The sequence below is a fragment of the Spermophilus citellus genome (genome assembly GCF_964194105.1).
Source record: "Spermophilus citellus genome assembly, chromosome: 2".
Taxonomy (NCBI): Eukaryota; Metazoa; Chordata; class Mammalia; order Rodentia; family Sciuridae; genus Spermophilus; species Spermophilus citellus.
The window spans coordinates 141,717,883-141,740,277 of record NC_138183.1 but is presented as its reverse complement, the minus strand read 5'-3'; the positions used below and the strand labels follow the sequence as shown (position 1 = coordinate 141,740,277).

Here is a 22,395-nt window from a genome sequence, read left to right as displayed (position 1 = left end):
AGCGGCACGGCCCGCCCAAACCCGCAGATAGCGCCCGCCACCTCACCGTCCCGAGAGGCCCCGCTCTTGCTCAGCAAAAGGCCACTCCACCTGCCCGGATCTTAGCCACGCAGCCGCAGCTGCCCGGCTCTACCGGCAGCCCGGCGCAGCGAGAAGTGTCCACGCCTGGCACAGCAGATAGCCCCGCCCACCCGGCGAACGGCTCCCCCCCCAGATGGCGTGAAGGGAATATAACCAACCCTTTACAAAATAGCGAACTGGGAACTAAAACCAGAGATTGTGTCAGACCAGAGACAAGCCAGTTCCACCCCTCCCTTCAGACACTCAATTCAGTGACTTCATATTTATTTTAAAGTTGCTAACCTACCATGAGTGACATATAACTCATCAGAATATGTTGTGGTTCACTAAAACCTGTTAATCACACTGTGCTGTTGAACCACCCATATCATCTAGAAGCTTTTAAGAAACAAAAATGTCAAACCCCATTTAGAGGAGCTTGATCAGAATATGCAGTTTGACAAATCCTTGGCTGATCTTTATGTTCCAAGCTTTATTACTAATTAGTAAGTTTAGAGTTGACAGGAATCTATTTGAACGGAAATTAGACAATTGGGGGAAATTATCAGTGGTAATTGCTTCTTTTCTCAGGAACCCATGATGCTTGTTACTGGCAAATCTAAACTCTAGACAATGTTTCCTGGCACATCAATCAGAAGTCCTCAGTAGTTTGTAAGGGGTGAGGTATGTTGGCCAGTCTGAAACTGGGAAGTACAAACTGAAAAGTTAAAATTGGAGATGCTGACAGGTTTGTGGACAAGCTTCAAAATACCTGAGATGGAGAACCAGGCTCAGCCTTTTCAGCACTGAAGACTGCTGCATGCTGGGTGCCTGGGACTGCAAACACCAGTCTAGTGCTCTTCTCTCCAAGTCAAAGAGGATATTGGAAATCAAAGTTGGCATTGAGGTTTCAGGCAGAAGAGAGGTGAGTGTGTTCATTCACTTGTACTTGGAGACTCCTTGGTCTGGGAGTAAGTGCTGTGAACATTTAGGAATATATTCTTAATAATAAAACCCATTTATTTAATTATTCATATTTTCAAAAAATGCATTTTTATCTTCCTATGATATGCTATATGTGTGTTAGTTACTGTGGATATAATGGAAAATAACTCTAGATGATCTTCTGGCCTATAGTATAGTTCACAGTTGGAAAAACAGATTGTTTAACACCAAGAGTTGTGTCATATTTATAGTCCTAGCTCCTGGGAGTTTGAGGTAGGAGGATCACTTGAGTGAGTATAGGAATTGGAGCAAATTCCAAAAGCCAAACTCTGACTCTTTAAAAAGAAAGAAATAAACAAGCTCAAAACAAAACAAACAAAAAATGGTCCTTAGAAGTTACAACTTTCTGAGCATTTTGTAGGAAGATCACATCAATGATAAGAAATTGCTGATGGTCTATGATGAGTACAGTTTTACTTAATATATAAAAGAAAATAAATATTTACCACACAAAAGAGAGAAAGGGATTGGTAAAAACTTTTTCAATTAGAAGGAACAATATACAAAATGTTGATATCTCAGCATACTACAGTGACACAGCCACATCAATGTTTACAGCAGCTCAATTCACAATAGCTAAACTATGGAACCGTCTTAGTTGCCCTTCAACAGGTGAATGAATAAAGAAACTATGGTATATGTACACACAATGGAATGTTACTCAGCCATAAAGAGAGATAAGGATTAGAAAAAAAGAATTAGGATTACTGTGTTATTATAAACTGGTTACACTACCTGTTAAGTGGTGTTGTTTTATTGGAAACTAGACATAAATTGAATGTAAGTGTATGTTGTGAAGTACGGACAATCACTAAAAAATTTCAAGACAAAAAGTCTAATAATATCTAAGTACCACTTGGTCATAATAAGGAAATGTTATTTAAAACAAAAAAGTCTAACACTGAGGGAACACAGACATCACTAAATCAGGATGATGAGTATTTTCAGGTAAGATTATTCTTATTCTGTCTTAAAAAATACATTTAGGAAAGATGGCGGCGAAGGGAGTGCATCACCCCCGTGTACCGCGTCACTGTGTGGGAGAATGACAAGTTAGAACCGCTAAAAGCTATCTTGTTAGGAATTTCCAGCAAAATCAGGGTGCTCCAAAACCTAGAGGAAGGATTTTCATCGCACGAGGATCAGCTACGGGGGCTCAAACGCGAGCGATTTGTCAGCACGGAGGGTCACGCTGCTTATTCAGCAAATCGCCCCGCAGCTAGAGTCTGTGGCGCGCTGGGAAACGACGAGATAGCAACGCAAAGATACAGCGCTGCGGATTCTGTGGGCTCCTGCCAGCTGTGCAATCACTGTATTCAGCGCTGAATTCTGGGTTTGAGACGGGGGAAGGAAGTGGTCCAATTCGGTTCTCCACACCGGTCAGACCACAGAGGAAGCCAGCGGCCACCATATTGGACAGCTGACATCACCATCCCTGTTTTCGACTGATTGCAGCTCATTCAGCTATAGAACAGGTAATTTCAGGCTGCCATTCGCCTGTGTCTCACAGACAAATTACACAGGCTCAGTGCTAAAGAACCTGTGTAAACTGCTTCTTGGAGCCTGCTCCTATCAGAACATACACTGAGCCCAGAGCGGCCAAATTTCGGCTCCCGGAACTGCTCAGGCCCAGGGCTAAAGAACCCGTGGAAACTGCTTCTCGGTCCGGGTCCTGCTGAATACTGTGGAGGCCAGAGGGGCAGAGCAGAGCTGCTGCTCATGCCCAGAACAGGCCCAGCGACCTGCCGGCGTGGAAGTCACGTCACCCCAATTGGAGTAGGGGCAGAGCAGAGCCGCCGCCCACGCCCGGAACAGGCCCAGCCACGTGCCAGCGTGGAAGTCACGTCACCCCAATTGGAGTAGGGGCAGAGCAGAGCCGCTGCCTGCACATGCAAGGTAGGCAGACCTGCGACCGACCAGCAGAACAAGCCCAGGGGTCTGCGGGCGTGGTAGACACGTCACACCAATTGGAGGAGGGGCAGAGCAGAGCCGCTGCCCGCGCCTGCAATGTAGGCAGACCTGCGACCGACCAGCAGAACAGACCCAGCGGCCTGTCAGCGTGGTAGACAGATAACCCCAATTGGAGGAGGAGCACAGCCGCTGCCCGCCCCTGCAAGGGAGACTTTTCAACTATACAAGAGCAACATAAATATATAGGGGGAAAATTTCAAAAACACAACAGTTTCACCAAGCAGAAAGAAACGCGAACAGTATGAAGAGACAAGGAAAGAAAGGACCACAAGCAATGCAGGTCAACTCAACGTTACAAGAGGTAATTTCTGCAGCAGATGGAATGTCAGATAAAGAATTCAGGATATACATGCTTCAGATGATCTGGAGTCTCAAGGAAGACATTAGACAGCAAAATCAGACAATGAAAGATCACTTCGACAATGACTTACATAAACAAATCCAAGAAGCAAAAGATAACTATACAGGGAGATAGAGGTTATGAAAAACAAACAAACAGAAATCCTAGAAAGGCAGGAAGCAATAAACCAACTTAAAAACTCAATTGAGAATACTACCAGCAGAGTAGAACACTTAGAAGATAGAACATCAGACAATGAAGACGAAGTATTTCAACTTGAAAAGAACATAGACAGCTCAGCAAGACTGTCAAGAAACCATGAGCAGAACATCCAAGAAATATGGGATAACATAAAGAGACCAAACTTAAGAGTCACTGGATACAGGGATACAGGAAGGTATAGAGGTCCAAACCAAAGGAATGAGCAATCCATTCAATGAAATAATACGAGAAAACTTCCCAGACTTGAAGAATGAGACAGAAGCCCAAATCCTAGAAGCCTACAGGACAACAAACGTGCAAAATCATAAGAGATCCACACCTAGACACAATATAATGAAGATGCCCAACATACAGAATAAGGAGAGAATTTTAAAAGCTACAAGAGAAAGGAAGCAGATTACATTGAGGGGTAAACCAATCAGGATAACAGCTGATCTTTTAACACAGACTCTGAAAGCTAGAAGATCCGGGAATAACATATTTCAAACACTGAAAGAAAATGGGTTCCAATCAAGAATCGTGTATCCAGCGAAATTAAGCTTCAGGATGGAAGATGAAATTAAAACCTTCCACGATAAACAAAAGTTAAAAGAATTTGCAGCTAGAAAACCATCTCTTCAAAACATCCTTGGCAAAACATTACAGGAAGAGGAAATGGAAAATAACAATGAAAACCAACAGTGGGAGGTAGGACAGTAAAGGGGGGAAAATAATCAAAGAGGAAAACAAACCATGTTTAGTAACATAAATAAACAAATATGGCTGGAAGGATAACCCATATCTCAATAATAACCCTAAATGTTAATGGCTTAAACTCACCAATTAAGAGACACAGGCTAGTAGAATGGATCACAAAACATGACCCAAAAATATGCTGCCTACAGGAGACGCATTTGATAGGAAAAGACATACATAGACTGAAGGTGAAAGGTTGGGAAAAATCATATCATTCATATGGACTTCGGAAACAAGCAGGAGTGTCCATACTCATAAAAAATAAAATAGATTTCAAGCCAAAGTTAATCAAAAGGTATAAAGAGGGACACTACATACTGCTTAAGGGAACCATACACCAACAAGACATAACAATCATAAATATATATGCCCCAAACAATGGTGCAGCTATGTTCCTCAAACAAACTCTTCTCAAGTTCAAGAGTCTAATAGACGACCATACAATAATCATGGGAGACTTCAACACACCTCTCTCACCACTGGACAGATCTTCCAAACAAAAGTTGAATAAGGAAACTATAGAACTCAATAACACAATTAAAACCTAGACTTAATGGACATATATAGAATATACCACCCAACATCAAGCAGTTACACTTTTTTCTCAGCAGCACATGGATCCTTCTCAAAAATAGATCATATATTATGTCACAGGGCAACTCTTAGACAATGTAAAGGAGTAGAGATAATACCATGCATCTTATCTGACCATAATGGAATGAAATTGAAAATCAACGATAAAAGAAGGAAGGAAAAATCATGCATCACTTGGAGAATGAACAATAGGTTACTAAATGATCAATGGGTTATAGAAGACATCAAGGAGGAAATTAAAAAATTCTTAGAGATAAATGAAAACACAGACACAACATATCAGAATCTATGGGACACATTGAAAGCAGTTCTAAGAGGAAAATTCATTTCTTGGAGTTCATTCCTTAAAAAAAGAAAAAACCAACAAATAAATGATCTCATACTTCATCTCAAAATCCTAGAAAAAGAAGAGCAAAACAACAACAAAAGAAGTAGAAGGCAAGAAATAATTAAAATCAGAGCTGAAATTAATGAAATCGAAACAAAAGAAACAATTGAAAAAATTGACAAAACTAAAAGTTGGTTCTTTGAAAAAATAAATAAAATCGACAGACCCTTAGCCATGCTAATGAAGAGAAGAAGAGAGAGAACTCAAATTACTAGCATACGGGATGAAAAAGGCAATATCACAACAGACACTTCAGAAATACAGAAGATAATCAGAAATTATTTTGAATCCTTATACTCCAATAAAATAGAAGATAGTGAAGGCATCGATAAATTTCTTAAGTCATATGATCTGCCCAGATTGAGTCAGGAGGATATAGACAACCTAAACAGACCAATATCAATTGAGGAAATAGAAGAAACCATCAAAAGACTACCAACTAAGAAAAGCCCAGGACCGGATGGGTATACAGCAGAGTTTTACAAAACCTTTAAAGAGGAACTAATACCAATACTTTTCAAGCTATTCCAGGAAATAGAAAAAGAGGGAGAACTTCCAAATTCATTCTACGAGGCCAACATCACACTGATTCGTAAACCAGACAAAGACACTTCAAAGAAAGAAAACTACAGACCAATATCTCTAATGAACATAGATGCAAAAATCCTCAATAAAATTCTGGTGAATCGGATTCAAAAACATATCAAAAAAATTGTGCACCATGATCAAGTAGGATTCATCCCTGGGATGCAAGGCTGGTTCAATATACGGAAATCAATAAATGTTATTCACCACATCAATAGACTTAAAAATAAGAACCATATGATCATCTCGATAGATGCAGAAAAGGCATTCGACAAAGTACAGCATCCCTTTATGTTCAAAACTCTAGAAAAACTAGGGATAACAGGAACATACCTAAACATTGTGAAAGCAATCTATGCTAAGCCTCAGGCTAGCAACATTCGGAATGGAGAAAAATTGAAGGCATTCCCTCTAAAATCTGGAACAAGACAAGGATGCCCTCTTTCACCATTTCTGTTAAACATAGTTCTTGAAACACTGGCCAGAGCAATTAGACAGACGAAAGAAATTAAAGGCATAAAAATAGGAAAAGAAGAACTTAAATTATCACTATTTGCAGATGACATGATTCTATACCTAGCAGACCCAAAAGGGTCTACAAAGAAACTATTAGAGCTAATAAATGAATTCAGCCAAGTGGCAGGATATAAAATCAACATGCATAAATCAAAGGCATTCCTGTATATCAGCCACAAATCCTCTGAAATGGAAATGAGGACAACCACTCCATTCACAATATCCTCAAAAAAAAAAAATACTTGGGAATCAACCTAACAAAAGAGGTGAAAGACTTATACAATGAAAACTACAGATCCCTAAAGAGAGAAGTAGAAGAAGATCTTAGAAGATGGAAAAATATACCCTGTTCATGGATAGGCAGAACTAACATCATCAAAATGGCAATATTACCCAAAGTTCTCTATAGGTTTAATGCAATGCCAATCAAAATCCCAGTGGCATTTCTTGTAGAAATAGAGAAAGCAATCATGAAATTCATATGGAAAAATAAAAGACCCAGAATAGCAAAAACAATGCTAAGCAGGAAGTGTGAATCAGGTAGTATAGTGATACCAGACTTCAAACTATACTACAGAGCAATAGTAACAAAAACAGCATGGTACTGGTACCAAAACAGGTGGGTGGACCAATGGTACAGAATAGAGGACACAGAAACCAATCCACAAAACTACAACTATCTTATATTTGATAAAGGGGCTAAAAGCATGCAATGGAGGAAGGATAGCATCTTCAACAAATGGTGCTGGGAAAATTGGAAATCCATTTGCATAAAAATGAAACTGAATCCCTTTCTCTTGGCATGCACAAAAGTTAACTCAAAATGGATCAAGGAGATTGATATTAAATCAGAGACACGGCGTCTGATAGACAAAAAAGTTGGCTATGATCTACATACTGTGGGGTCCGGCTCCAAATTCCTCAATAGGACACCCATAGCACAAGAGTTAATAACTAGAATCAACAAATGGGACTTACTCAAACTAAAAAGTTTTTTCTCAGCCAGAGAAACAATAAGAGAGGTAAATAGGGAGCCTACATCCTGGGAACAAATTTTTACTCCTCACACTTCAGATAGAGCCCTAATATCCAGAGTATACAAAGAACTCAAAAAATTAGACAATAAGATAACAAATAACCCAATCAACAAATGGGCCAAGGACCTGAACAGACACTTCTCAGAGGAGGACATACAATCAATCAACAAGCACATGAAAAAATGCTCAGCATCGCTAGCAGTCAGAGAAATGCAAATCAAAACCATCCTAAGATACCATCTCACTCCAGTAAGATTGGCAGCCATTAGGAAGTCAAACAACAAGAAGTGCTGGTGAGGATGTGGGAAAAAGGGTACACTTGTTCATTGTTGGTGGGACTGCAAATTGGTGCAGCCAATTTGGAAAGCAGTATGGAGATTTCTTGGAAAGCTGGGCATGGAACCACCATTTGACCCAGCTATTGCCCTTCTGGGTCTATTCCCTAAAGACCTAAAAAGAGCATGCTACAGGGACACTGCCACATCGATGTTCATAGCAGCACAATTCACAATAGCAAGACTGTGGAACCAACCTAGATGCCCTTCAATAGACGAATGGATAAAAAAAAAAAATGTGGCATTTATACACAATGGAGTATTACTCTGCATTAAAAAATGACAAAATCATAGAGTTTGGAGGGAAATGGATGGCATTAGAGCAGATTATGCTAAGTGAAGCTAGCCAATCCCTAAAAAACAAATGCCAAATGTCTTCTTTGCTATAAGGAGAGTAACTAAGAACAGAGTTGGGACGAAGAGCATGAGAAGAAGATTAACATTAAACAGGGATGAGAGATGGGAGGGAAATGGAGAGAGTAGGGAAATTGCATGGAAATGGAAGGAGACCCTCAGGGTTATACAAAATTGTATACAAGATGAAGTGAGGGGTAAGGGAAAAATAATACAAGGGGGAGAAATGAATTACAGTAGATGGGGTAGAGAGAGAAGAGGGTAGGGGAGGGGAGAGGAGGGGGGATAGTAGAAGATAGGAAAGGCAGCAGAATACAACAGACACTACTATGGCAATATGTAAATCAATGGAAGTGTAACTGATGTGATTCTGCAATCTGTATATGGGGTAAAAATGGGAGTTCATAACCCACTTGAATCAAAGTGTGAAAAATGATATATCAAGAACTATGTAATGTTTTGAACAACCAACAATAAAAATAAAAAAGAATATACAGAAGTGGAAGTAAACCAATGATATATTCTTAAAGGCAAAAAATAGTGACTCAAAACAGCATATTTATTATTACCCATTTATACAGGTACAAGAAAAAAGCATATTGTAAAACTAAGAACTAGAATGATCTTCACCAGACTCTCACTCTGGCAAGAGAAATGAAGTTGGCAGTAGGCGAGGAGATGAGCTCTTGCAAGGAAAAACTTTTATTTTTAATAATCTGTATTTCTGTTGCCTTTGATTTTTTTTAAAAAAAGCTCATATTTTCAAAAAGTAAAGAGTTGAGGAACAATGAGTATAGAATGATTTCACTTAAGTTTTTAAAGAGACAAATCCTTAAATACATACAGAGCAATCTTTCCTTTGCATTTTGTACTGAGGTCTATAAAAAAAGGACCAGGCAGTCTGAAACCATGCAAAGCAATCTTAATGATAAGTGGGAAAGATACACCCTAAATTTCCTCTGTGGAGAGAAAAGAATGTGGTCTTGAAGATATATTTGATTATTTGATACTTGACAATGAGCCTTGGAATTATTTTTTTAAAACTATGCAGAAAAATAGAAGCTTATCTGACAAAACTAACATTTTTCAAGACATTTTATACACATAGAAACAAAAAATATTCCATTGGATCATCATTTAATTATCCATATTAGATTTTTTTTAAATCATGAAGTAATACTTGTCTTTAACAAATGAAATGAAACAAGCCAAAATGATGAGGAGAATGTGAATATTTCTGGACTTTATTGTTTCACTGACTTATGTGATTATTTTGTGCCAACATCATACTGATTGGCTAAAGCAATTTTAAAGTAAGTTGTAATATCTGGTGGAGCAAACCACTCCCAAAATGGCCCAGGCTATTCTCAGACTTTATTCTTCTATATTACCTTTAAAGCTATTTATTTTTCCAAGATATGTCAGTGGGATTCCATTTAGAATTGCTTTTCATCTTTGGTTTTTATACAATTTTGTCCTTATATGTCTCTGCAACTTTATTTAAATTTGTTTGAAAAAATTCATACAATATTTTTTATGGCAATCCTTTTCACTAACATGAGTTGAATCATTTAATTTTCATTTTTAACTCAATGTTGTTAATATGGAGAAAGGGTACTGTTTGCATATTTACTTTGTATCTAACAAACTCACTAAATTTTCTTATCAATGCTAATTTGTAATTAATTGGTCACTGAGGCCTTTAAGAAATGCAATCAATCATGACATTTTCATATAAAGATACTTTTTTCTTTAATTCCAAAAAAAAGTACATTTAGGAAATCAATATAGGGGAGGTGAGCACACAATCTAGTTTGCAATATTTTCTAAGTATTCACTTTTGCCCTGTTTATTAGTTGTGTGCATACTTTATCCCAATTTTATTTTTTACTCTTCTTTAAACAAGTTTAGAAAATATAATATCCTTGACAGAACAACTAAAGATTAATATGTGGGCAGTTTAAAGGACAGGATGAGTGAGTATCTGAACTTTGGAGCACAGAAGTGAAGGGCAACTCGCCTAAGCTTGTGTATATATATTTGGTTCTTAGGGTCACAAGAAAGAGCATTGTACTAAGATTACCATGAGGCAAAAAATAAGTGGTTGCTTAGATATTAAGTCACTAGCTAGAGAAATTTGGTGATGGGCAGAAGTGAAGTGATGATGGTCATTTGGGTGTGAACAGAGGACACTGAGATTCTCAGGGTTTTACTTATACATCCAGTGGTCATGTGTTTTATGTGCATGAATATCAGTTGCATCCTGCTGCCCATAATGTTTTCCATTCAATAGGATAAAATAGTTCTTAATCTGTAGTTTCACTTCAGGTTGTTTTGGGTCTATTTTCCACTTGGACTAAGAATCCTTTTCTGAAGGAGTCTCCGCTCCTGAAGCTGATCTCTTTCCCTCTGCCACTTCCCATCTTCTGTAGATTAGCATGTTTATAGACTTGTGCACGTGTAGTTTAAGCTTAGAAAATAAAAGAACTTTGAAACTCATCAGCCAACATGGTAACATATAACAAAACAAAACACAATGCCTCCTGAGGGGGGAAAATGTTGATACGGTTGAATAAATGAGAATAGAGAAATTAGACATCTTGTGATTTTGTTCCAGCTTCTTCTCATGTTTGTTAAATAAACTAAGTAAACCAGATATACAGATCTAATATATGAGGTGAGTTTCAGGTTTGGGGAATCCTCTGAGGATGACTGACCTAGACCAATATACAAAGCTCTATATCGATAAAGTGTGCAGACAGAGCTGGCTCAGTATTTCCAACAAATGCAAATGTCATGTATAGTCTGATGAGTACTCTCAGTGCAGACTAATCTCACTTGAAATTCCTCTGCTTTAACACCTTGAATGGATTCATATTGTCTACAGTTACTACCACAGTTAAATCTCCTTAGCTTTACATAGTGTCACCTACTTGTGAAATTTCAGAACTTTTGTTTAAGGTTGCTTCACTAGTACCTCCTCTCTTCTGGTTGTTAATGACCATAAGGAGTTATTTTCTCTCACCTCTTTGCCTACATTAACATCTTTCATTTCTTCTGTTCCATGATATATTTTGTTCACTATTAAAGGTGTGACTTGCATATGACCGTTCTGCAAAGCCTTTCTAGAGGTTGCTTTGGGGAGAATTTGATGACTTAATAGATTAATGTGTTTCAATTAATGCCTGACACATAAACAGATGTATAAAAGTGCCTACCATTGTTATTACACTTTTTGTTATGAATGAATCCATGTTATGTTCAGCTCTTCCCTTGATGTGTGAATTCCATGGTCAAAGACCATGGCTAAGTTGTCTTTGTAGAATTAATAAAATTGTCCCAATTATGCTTGAGACAAAGGAAGCAGTCTGTGAATCCACTGATTTCAGCAAGGTCAGCTGTTATATAAGTGTTCTTGTCCAAACTTTAATTCAGAGCAGAATTTGTCTTCAGTCTTTTCCTCTGCCTTTCTGGATAACTCTTTTTCCTACAATATGAGCAGAAACCTATTTTTCGTAGGTAGTCTTCTCCTTCCCTTCATTTCTAAGATAATTACATATAAAATAAAAACTTAGAAGCTGTAAACACATCAATTTAGAGACAGGTTTCAGATCTGTGTTTATGAAGAAGGTTCTGATCTATTCATTTTTCTCTCTCCCATGGTTTATTGAGGACAAAGTTGAGCATCAATGATAGAATCACCATAAATGTAAATTCCTAAAATGTTTAGACCTGACTTCATGTTTTGCATTCCTGCTGTCAGAATTTAATCTTGTGTTCCTCTCAGCAAGCATCAATTGATATGGATACAAAATAAAGTACTAAATTATTCTTGACAAGAGACATTTAATGTAATTAATATTGAAAAGCCTTCTATACCCAGTAATTTAAGTACTACATGGGAATGTACATTAAAAAGATATTTAAATAATAACGTATAGATAATATATTATGAGAAAAAGCAATTAATCAATAGCTTTTAACCTGTTTATTTACTTTAAAATGGTTATCAAATTTTTATTTGAGATTAATGAGTTTTATTGGGATATAGTTGACATAATTATGTGCAATTATGTAGTTAGCATACAATTATTGTCCATATTTTCCATTGTATTATTATTATTGTTATCATCATTATTAGTTTTATCTTGTGCTGGGTGTCACTTTTACCACCTCACACAAACCCTTTACCAATGATCTATATCCCCAGATAAAAACTTTATTATTGTTTTTGAAGAAAATCTTAAAATTATAAATTATAAAATTTTAAAATTCTTTTTGAGAATTTTCAGAGTACAAATAAAAGATTGGTAAGTCAGAGATACTATTGTCTCTGGCATGTATAGAATAGTGTGTAGGAGACCTATTGGTGTCTTGGTAAGTTGTGTATTTGCATAAACATAAATTTATATATAAATGAATATATGTGGTGTGTATATACACATACCAAAAACCATCATCACCTGTGTAAGTGTGTATACATAAGCACATATAACATGAAATCATCAGTACAATAAAAGTAATGAACATAGTCACCATTTATAGATGGTAATCTGCCACTTGACAATCTACCATTCCTGTTCAAAGGTACACAATTATCTGCTTTCGGTCAATATAAATTTGTTTGTATTTTCTATTTTTGGGAGGTGCTGGGGATTGAACTCAGAGACACTCGAACACTGAGCCACATCCCCAGCCTTATTTTGTATATTTTATTTAGACAGGGTCTCACCGAGTTGCTTAGTGCCTCCTTTTTGCAGAGGCTGGCTTTAAACTCGCCATCCTCCTGCCTCAGCCTCCTGAGCTGCTGGGATTACAAGGCATGCGCCACCAAGCCTGGCGATTTATTTGCATTTTCTATGGTTTTATATTAACAGATTGTATAGAGGTACTTTTCTGAAATTCCCTTGTGTTGCTGCACATGTATCAGTTGTTAATTGCTTTGATTAACGAGTAGCATTACATTGGATGGGCAATGTAATGGGCACTTGTGGCTACAAGTGTTTTATAGTGATAGACATTTGTGTCATTTCCAGTTAGAGATACTCTTTGGCTTACCATGGGGTTACATCTGATATACTCATAACAAATTGAAAATATTGTAAAAAACACAGTATTTGGTATACCTAAGCTACTGACCATCCTAGCTTAGCAGCACAGCACACCAAGAAGTATTGCTTGTATCCCTTTATGATTATATAGCTAACTGGGAGCTGCAGTTTCCTGACATTGCCTAGCACCATGAATGTCGTACTACATGTCAGCGGGTCTGGAAAAGATGATAATCCAAAATTCAAAGCATGGTTTCTACTGAATGCAAATTTCTTCCACACCGTCACAACATCAAAAAAACATAAGTGTAAATATCACACATCAGGGAACATATGTATTACACTACTACAAATAAACTGTGAATATTCTTGTACAAGTATTTTTATAAACATATGCTTTCATTTCCCATAGGTAAATATATAGGTATGGAATTATGGGGATCATTTTAAGAAGCGAGAAACTCTTGCAAGCAAGTCAATCACAGAAGTTAAAACAATATTAGTGGGACATACGCAGGGCTGGAATTTTCCAGTTAGCAAGCAAGCAATTTACAGAAGAAAAAAATTTAAAAAAAAAATCAGCTTGCACCTCAGTTAACTGCGTCTTGAGTCTGAGCAGTTGTTACACAACCATATCCTGAGTTGGGAGACCTGTTTTGCAGCAAAATGACTACAGTTAATACCAAAATGTTGTATACACGGAGCAGGCATAGGAAAAGAAAGACAGTGGTGTGGAATGAATTTGACATAATTTTCCTGTGTACACATATGAAAATAACCCAGTGAATCCCACCATTATGGACATCTATAAGAATTGGGTCCTAATTATCATAAAATATATTCCATGTTTGTATAATTATATCAAAATGCATTGTATTGTTATGTATAACTAAAAAGAACCAATAAAAATAGAAAGAATATTTTTAGATGTTCTCATCATGAAAATTATAAGCATGTGAGACAGTGACTATGTTTATTAGCTTCATTTAGCCATTCTGTAATGTGCATACATATCAAAGCATCAAGTTATATACAGTAAATATATACTTTTTTGTCAATTGAAACAAATAAGAAAAACTAAGGAATAAATATAGACCCTCATTAATAATACTACATCAATAATGGTTCATTAGTTGTTACTAAGGTAGCATAATAATGTAAGATGTAAGTAATAGGGGAAAGGGTACACCAGTAAATGGGAGCTCTGTAAAAATCATCAAAATACTTCAATAAATTTAAAATTGTTCTAAAATACAGTTAATTTAAAAATATGACAAAAACATAATGCATATCAGAGAAAACATTTTGCTAACTCACTATGGAGGCTAGGGAAAAATAGAGTTACTTTAGGTGGAAGAGAATGCAGGGAGGAGAGGAAGTATGCGTGCAGGAAAGATAGTACAATGAATCAGATATTATTACCCTATGTACATATATAACTATACAACTTGTGTGATTCTACATCATGTATAACCAGAACAATAAGAAATTATATTCCATTATATACAATGTATCAAACTGTATTCTACTGTCATGTATAACTAATTAAAAGAAAAGGAGGCAGTAATCTAAAAGCAAGAAGAGAGGGACGGTGTATAAAGTAATTTAGTTCAAGTATCAAAAATGTATTCTCTTAAGAAATGATGTTTAAGTTCTTTTAGCTTTTAAAGTATACTTTTCTCTATCATTTTGACACATTTTGCATTAGTTATCTGGACTTACATTTGTAATAACAAGTAAACCAATAGTTTGGTTTTGTTTAGAGAAATCATTTAACTCAATCGTAAATAGGATTAAGGGATTCACACCAGGAGTTTTGATGACTCAGAGATAAAGTCCATGGATAATGGAGCTCCTGATGTAGTTTACTCTATATTATTAGTGCACTGTGTTAGTTTTAGAATGGCCAGGAACCTGCCTTTTATATGTCAGACTTATTCTCCTATCTTCCCTCCAGCTGAAGGTTTCAACATAATACAAATTGAATACGTAAAGGTCTGTGAACAAAGATATAGATAAAAACAGGCTGCATTTTAGGTAAGCTGGAAGACAAGCAGAGAAACTTAATCACTTCTATCACCCCTCAAAAGACAAAAAGAAAATGGGAAAGAAGATAAATATAATAATCCTTGGATACAGCAAACAAAGGTTTTATTTTTACTTAGTTAGTACCCTCCCTCTTAAGTCTAAAGAGAACAGGAATTTCTTCTTGCCTGTGTGGGTGGTGTTGTTTCCTGCAGTGGGTATAGTAGTATTCACTGTGTTGTTTGGGTCTCAGACATCACTCTGCCACATGATTTATCATGTTGGCTCATTGGATTTCAAGTCTATTGAAAATTTTGTGTCTCATGTGCATGTCTGAATTCAAGAATAAATTAGACTTGCTTGAGAGAATTCTTGGTTATCAATGGGATCTAAGGACTTAGTATCCTAGAATTCACACTGGTGCTAAGATTTATTGCATAAGTAACTCAAGACAAATATTTCTAAATTGATGTTTAGAAATAACTAAGGATGATACCAATTATCTTGAATATTCTTGAAAACTTAGGCATAATTTATTTGACTTAATAACAAAAAAGTGGTGTGTAGTACTTGAATGGGTTCATGAGTAACAACTATACAGGATATATATTGACTTTCATATAAATATTTTATAGGAGAAAATTATCCAGGGGTTACTAGGGATCTAGCTACTGAAGCTGAAGCCTGAGTAATATGTGCAGAACACTGCCTTTTTGGAGGTTATAGTCCAGTAAAGAACTGGACAATAGCAGGCAGTTATTCTAAAACTAGAATAATAAACAATAAAGCAAGGTATATTGGATTGGGCATAATCACAATATGGACATGGATCTATCATTCATATTTTGATTTTTGATTAAGTTTTATTTTTTAAGGAAAATAGTAGAAGAGAAATTCTCAAAGAAAATGCATGAATAGAATATGGTAGAAAAAAAAACTTTTTTAGGTGGAATATATGCAAATGCTAAAGATAACAGACATACTATTGATATGATTTGTGTGATTTTTTGAGTGCATAGAGGAAAATAGATTGGTAAACACATCTGGAAGATGGTGTTTTAATTATGCTGAGGATTATGTTTTTCATCAAAAACATGGGAAAAATGGAGAGGGTAATGGAGATGGATGGGTGGTTTCATGTATACATGGCATTATATTTTACTAATTTGTGTCTCAGTGATACTTATGAGAAAAAAAAACCTAAAGATAAATGACATTAATAAGGTCACAGAAAAAATAAATTAAGCCCATAGAAGGAGAATAATGATAGATAGAATAAGATGAAATATATCAATTTGTATAATGTAATAGCCAAAGATTTAGATATAATAAATATTCTTCATGTTATTTCTCCTCACAGAAATGTTCTTTTCTCCAGCATTTTCTTCAGGGCAACATTGACATCTTTGTTCCTCAGGCTATAGATCAGAGGGTTCAGCATGGGCACAATAATGGTGTAAAACACAGAGGACACTTTTCCTTGGTCCATGGAGCTGACTGCTGATGGCTGCAGGTACATGAATGCAGCAGATCCAAAGAAGAGAGCAACAGCTGAGATGTGGGAGCTGCATGTGCTGAAGGCTTTGGCTCTGCCCTCAGTGGAGCAAATGTGCAGGATGCTGGTTATGATGAAGATGTAGGAACTAAGTATGGTCATACTGGGGGCAAGGATATTAATCCCACTAAAGACTAGAATCAGTAATTCATTGATGTAAGTGCTAGAACAGGAGAGTTTTAGAATAGATATAAGATCACAGAAATAATGGTTGATCACATCCATTTTGCAGAAATGAATCCTAATCATGCAACCTGTATGAGCTGATGCACAAACTGCACCTATAATATACACCCCTAAAATCAAGGAAAGGCAGGTCTGGGAGGACATGATGACATGGTAAAGCAGTGGGCTACAGATGGCCACATAGCGGTCATAGGCCATTACAGCCAACATGTAACACTCTGAGATGGCAAAGATGAGAAAGAAATAGAGCTGAGTCATGCATTCAGGGTAGGAGATGATGTTCTTCTCTGTCACAAAGTTCACCAGCATTTTGGGGATGATCACAGTAGAATGGCACAAATCAATCAAGGACAGACTGCTGACAAAATAGTACATGGGGGTGTGCAGGTGAGAACTGAACCGAATAAGTGTGATCATGCCCAGGTTCCCCACCACTGTGAGCACATAGATTCCTAGGAAGAGAAGGAAGAGGGGCAGCTGGAGTTCTGGTTTGTCAGTTAACCCAGCAAGGAGAAACTCAGCTACTGTGGAGTGATTTCCTGTTGCCATGTCCTCTGTTTAATTTCTGAAGGAGACAGAAAAACATGGTTGATGGATTTACTTGATTGCTATTCTCTTTGTGCAGGAGGGTGCTCCTTGATTTCTATGTGATTATTTCACTCTGGATGAATTTGTTTAAATAAAATTTGTTGCAATTCAATATTTTAAACTTTCTTTCAAACACAATAAATATTTTATATAAAATATTTAACTTATGTTCATAATAATTGAAAACCTTCCAAGTGTATAATTTCAATATTCTCAAGCTAATATTTCTAGGTTAAGACCTGAAAATGTAGTTAGAGAAGCAACTGTGAATAAGTGAAGCTGGGAAAGTAACAATTTGAAAAGAATAAGCCCTGCTTGACTGCTATGGCGTTTAATAACCTAAAATTAATTTCAGGTAGGGGTGGACATACATCAGAGTTTTCAATTATTTTTAACATAGTATCAACAAATAAGGTTTCTACACAAAATATTGAGGTTTTCAAATATATTAAGATGAAGCATGATCTATAAAGTCTATCATGTATATCACCAAGTGGAGTGTCTCACAGTTAGCTATTTAATGATTCAGGGACCAAATACCTTTGCTTTCCTTTGAGGGAAGCAGATGACTAGAGGTTAAATGGCCAGGCCTTAGGGTCAAAGTCCTGTGTTCACACACTTACCACCTGACATCGTTTGAGCAAGTAAGATGATGTCTTCATGCTTCGGATTTCAAATCCGTAAGAGAGAACAATACTACCTACCTTGTAATAAAACTGGTGGAGACTTTTAAGTCTACCAATTGGAAAATAAGTGATAATTGCTGATTACAAATTGTAGAATCAGCTACCTCAGAATCTCATTTTTTCCTTTCTAGTCATTCAACTTCTGTGAATTAGAAGCAAGTACAAAGCAGGTGCACAAAATTCAGAATTATAGAATTTAAAAATTTATCCCTTTTCTCCTTGAATAATAAATAGGTGACTTAAACTGTTAGAAATACTGGGGTGCGGGCTGGGGATGTGGCTCAAGCGGTAGCGCGCTCGCCTGGCATGCGTGCAGCCCAGGTTCGATCCTCAGCACCACATACCAACAAAGATGTTCTGTCTGCCGAGAACTAAAAAAATAAATAAATATTAAAAATTCTCTCTCTCTCTCTCTCTCTCTCTCTCTCTCTCTCTCTCTCTCTTTCTCTCTCTCTCTCTCTCTCCCCTCTCACTCTCTCTTTAAAAAAAAAAAAAAAGAAATACTGGGGTGCCACAAGAAATGAAACGTGTGCAGAAAAGTGGGTGGGCAAGGAAGACATTTACCCCCGCCCGAAGGGTGTGCTACCAGAACCTAGCAAGCAAGCTGCCTCGGGGGGCAGTCTGTCTTTTCACATCCCTAACTTAGCGCTGCCCTTCATTGTAGCTCATGGTTATGATCTATGCAATTGGCTAATTTTAAAATTGGGATGATCAAAAAGAAGGGCTAGAATTAAAATGGCTACAATTAGAAACAATTAAGACTATATTCAGAAAAAGGACCAATAGACTTTCTATTTCTCACATTTACTATTTTACATACACCAAAAGTAAAATTCCAAATGGATTAGAATTGAATTACAAAAAATTAGAAATATGGAAAATCTAAAAATTTCAACTCAATCTGAAATGAAGCAGATTGAAGACAAAAGCTGAACTATGAAGCATCCAGTTTAAAAAAAAAAAAAAAAAACACAGAAGAAAATTCTTGAGATCTTGAAATAGCTCACAATTTCTTAAAAAGAACATATGTGCACATAAATTACAGAAACAAATAAACAAAGAACTCCAAAAAACCTCATAAGAAATAGTTCAATTGCATTTCATCAACATTTAAAACAAAATTAAAGATACTGCCAATAAAATGAAAAGGCAAGCTCAAGGTAATACATACGTCTGGAAAAAGAATGTTTCCTAAAATATGTAAATAATATATAATTTTTATTATAAAGATGTTTTAGTCAGCTTTTGCATTGCTACAATAAAAAAAAAAAAAACTAACTAAAACAATTAGAGGAGAAAAAGTTTATCTGGGAGCTCACAGTTTCACAGGTCTCTACCCAAAGACAGCCAACTCCATTGCTCTGTGCTAGAAGTGAGGCAGAACATCAAGGTGAAAGGGTGCAGAAGAGGAAAGCAGCTAGGACAACATAAGCAGAGAGATCTCTGCTCAGTGAGAATAAAATCAATACTCTAAAAGCAAGCCCCCAGGGACCACCTCCTCCTGTGACACCCTATCTGCCTACAGTCAACACCTAGTTAATCCCTATCTGGGGATTAATGCACTGATTAGGTTCAGGCTCTTATATAAACCTCTAAACCTTTTTTATTTTTTTTTTGGCATGGTCTCACACATGAGCTTTTGGGGGACATCTCACATCTAAACCATAACAAAAGATAACCAAATGTAAAAAAAAGTGAAATATGAACAGATATAGGAAAATATATATAACTAGATAAAGAGAGTATGAAATATATCCATTGTACTTTATCATCAATGGAATAAATCCACACCATAATAAAGAAACACTAAAAATCCAGGTAAATGGAAAACATCAAAAACAAAACAAAATGAATTCAGCTGGAGATACCAAGTTTTTCTGAGGAAGAACAGTGCTTTTCATACAAAGTCAGTTTTGGAAAACAGCTTGGCATGTTCTTGTAAATTTAAAAAGAAAATAATTATATAATTTAACAACTCTGCTTCTCAATGTTTACTTAAGAAATATATAAAACAATTGCCTATGCAAACTCTTGAACAAAGAGTTCTTGGCAATTTAATTCACACCAATCAAAAATTAGCAGTGACCTAAATGTTAATTCAGGATGTATTGAAAGATGAATTGTGGTATATGTATAGAATGGAATACTATTAGTCACTAAAAAGCATTACTACCAAGCATTAAAAAGGTGCAAACCATAAACATAGGAAATAAAATGAACTGCATTAACATTTTCACCTTTGGGAATGTATTTCAAAACTAGAGACCAAATTTATAGACATATTCACTGGTGTAGCAATCTAGACCTGTGGTTTTCTGTGTGCAAATTTTTAATAAAGGATTGAATTTATTTATTTATTTATTTATTTAATTTTTTTCATTGGTTGTTCAAAACATTATAAAGCTCTTGACATATCATATTTCATTAAGTATCATTTCTTCAGATTTTATCCTTCTTCTCAACTTTCCTAAGTTGAAATAAAAAAAATATTTACCTTACAAATTATACAATGCATTGCATTATGTTTTTCATAATGATTTTTTTAACATTAAAAAAAGAATTTGTAGACTACACAGTGATTCCTATTTCTTCATTCTGGAAACAAGTAAGTTAAGATTCTTCTATTTTTGTCATGATCAAAGCTTATCAGTCTTACTACTCAATTAAAATAAACTTTTGCAGTATTGATTTTATGAGTTATATTTTTATTTAAATTATTTATATTTTCTAAATTATAATTATTTTTATTAATAATCTTTATGATTTTATTTTCTATATATTTAACTTATGAGTTTACCTCAAAGCCTCACTTTAGCAGTTTCTCACAAATTTTAACACATCAAACTTATGACTTATCAGTTTAAAATATTCTATAAGTTCTGTTTCATTTTTTCATGTAAATAGAACAGACACAAATTTTTATAGATGTTTACAGGTTTTTTTTTCTATTTCTTTTTAAAAATGTCTTTCTTGATTTCATTTTGGTCACTGAATATACTCTGAGTTATATAAGTAATTGTAAGTTGCTGAGGTTTTCTTCATAATACAGAATATGATCAGTTTGTATAACATTTCCAATGGAATTTAAATATAATCAGTTTTCTGGTCATGAGATTTCACAGTATACATGTTTCAATTAACTCTGATTCACTAATTGTGTTGTTGGGATATTTCAAGTTCATGCCTTATATCCTTTCTCCCTGAATCTGTCCCCATGGAACATCCACATATAGGATTAGTAAATACCCAGCTTTGTAGCATCCAACTCGTCTCGCTTCAGGGACTCTTATGTTAAAGCCAATATTACAGTTACTCAATATTGACTTGACATGAACAGAGTTTTTTATTCCATAAAGGCTGGTGGCACAGGGTCTCATAATATGATTGTGGATAAGGCTTGATTATAGGACTGATTGCTTTACACACACATACAACATCTTTGAGAACAAAGACTATTAATTGAGGGGCTTCTCAGTATGATTCATCCTCAGAGTCAGAGATTGTTGGAAGATTGTGGTATTAACTAAAAATTATGAATATAAAAATATACAGCTGGGGCTATAGCTAAGTGGCAGAGCACTTGCCTAGCATGTGTGAGGCACTGGGTTCAATCCTTATCACCACATAAAAATGAAACAAATAAAATAAAGGCATGCTGTCCATATACAATTATAATTTTTTAAAAAAATATGTAAATGTGTGTACAAATAGAAATAGAAGTTCCTGAATCACTTCCCTGTGTTCTTAGCCCTGTTCTCCAGAGACAACTTATTCTCTGTAGAAAAGCTCAAGTAAACATTTTTTTTTCCAGTTCTCCTGAAGATTATGTCTGTAACTCTAAAAATTTGCTCATATTGGTGTCTCTAGAACTAACAACTTTGAATATCATATCAACATTCCACATCACATGTGAAGGTACCTGAATTAAACTGGTACCACCCCTTCCTTTCTCATTCTAATAATTGACATTCGAATTCTATTCTAAATGTGTCCTTAATAGCTTCTGGAACTTTAAAAAATATTCTCAAAACTCTATTTGTCAACTTTCAAAATTTTCTTAACACAGATAGAGAGGTTCTGGATGTTTTACTTCTTGAATCCTTATACCTTGCTCTCCTTATACTAGATATAGGAAATCAGCATCTTTGAGGATGATGTTTAG

General features: G+C 35.8%; 1 protein-coding gene across 1 annotated transcript in view; it reads right to left on the bottom strand.

Annotated features, from left to right (window-relative positions):
- Window positions 1–16,572: 16,572 nt before the first annotated feature.
- Window positions 16,573–22,395, bottom strand: part of LOC308641616 (uncharacterized protein) — a gene marked incomplete at both ends in the record, with an annotated part of 43,942 nt that continues 38,119 nt past the window's right edge. The window contains one exon of the mRNA XM_081280272.1: window positions 16,573–17,513. Within this exon, the coding sequence (XP_081136398.1) occupies window positions 16,573–17,513 (941 nt within the window). The remainder of the gene's footprint in view (window positions 17,514–22,395) is intronic.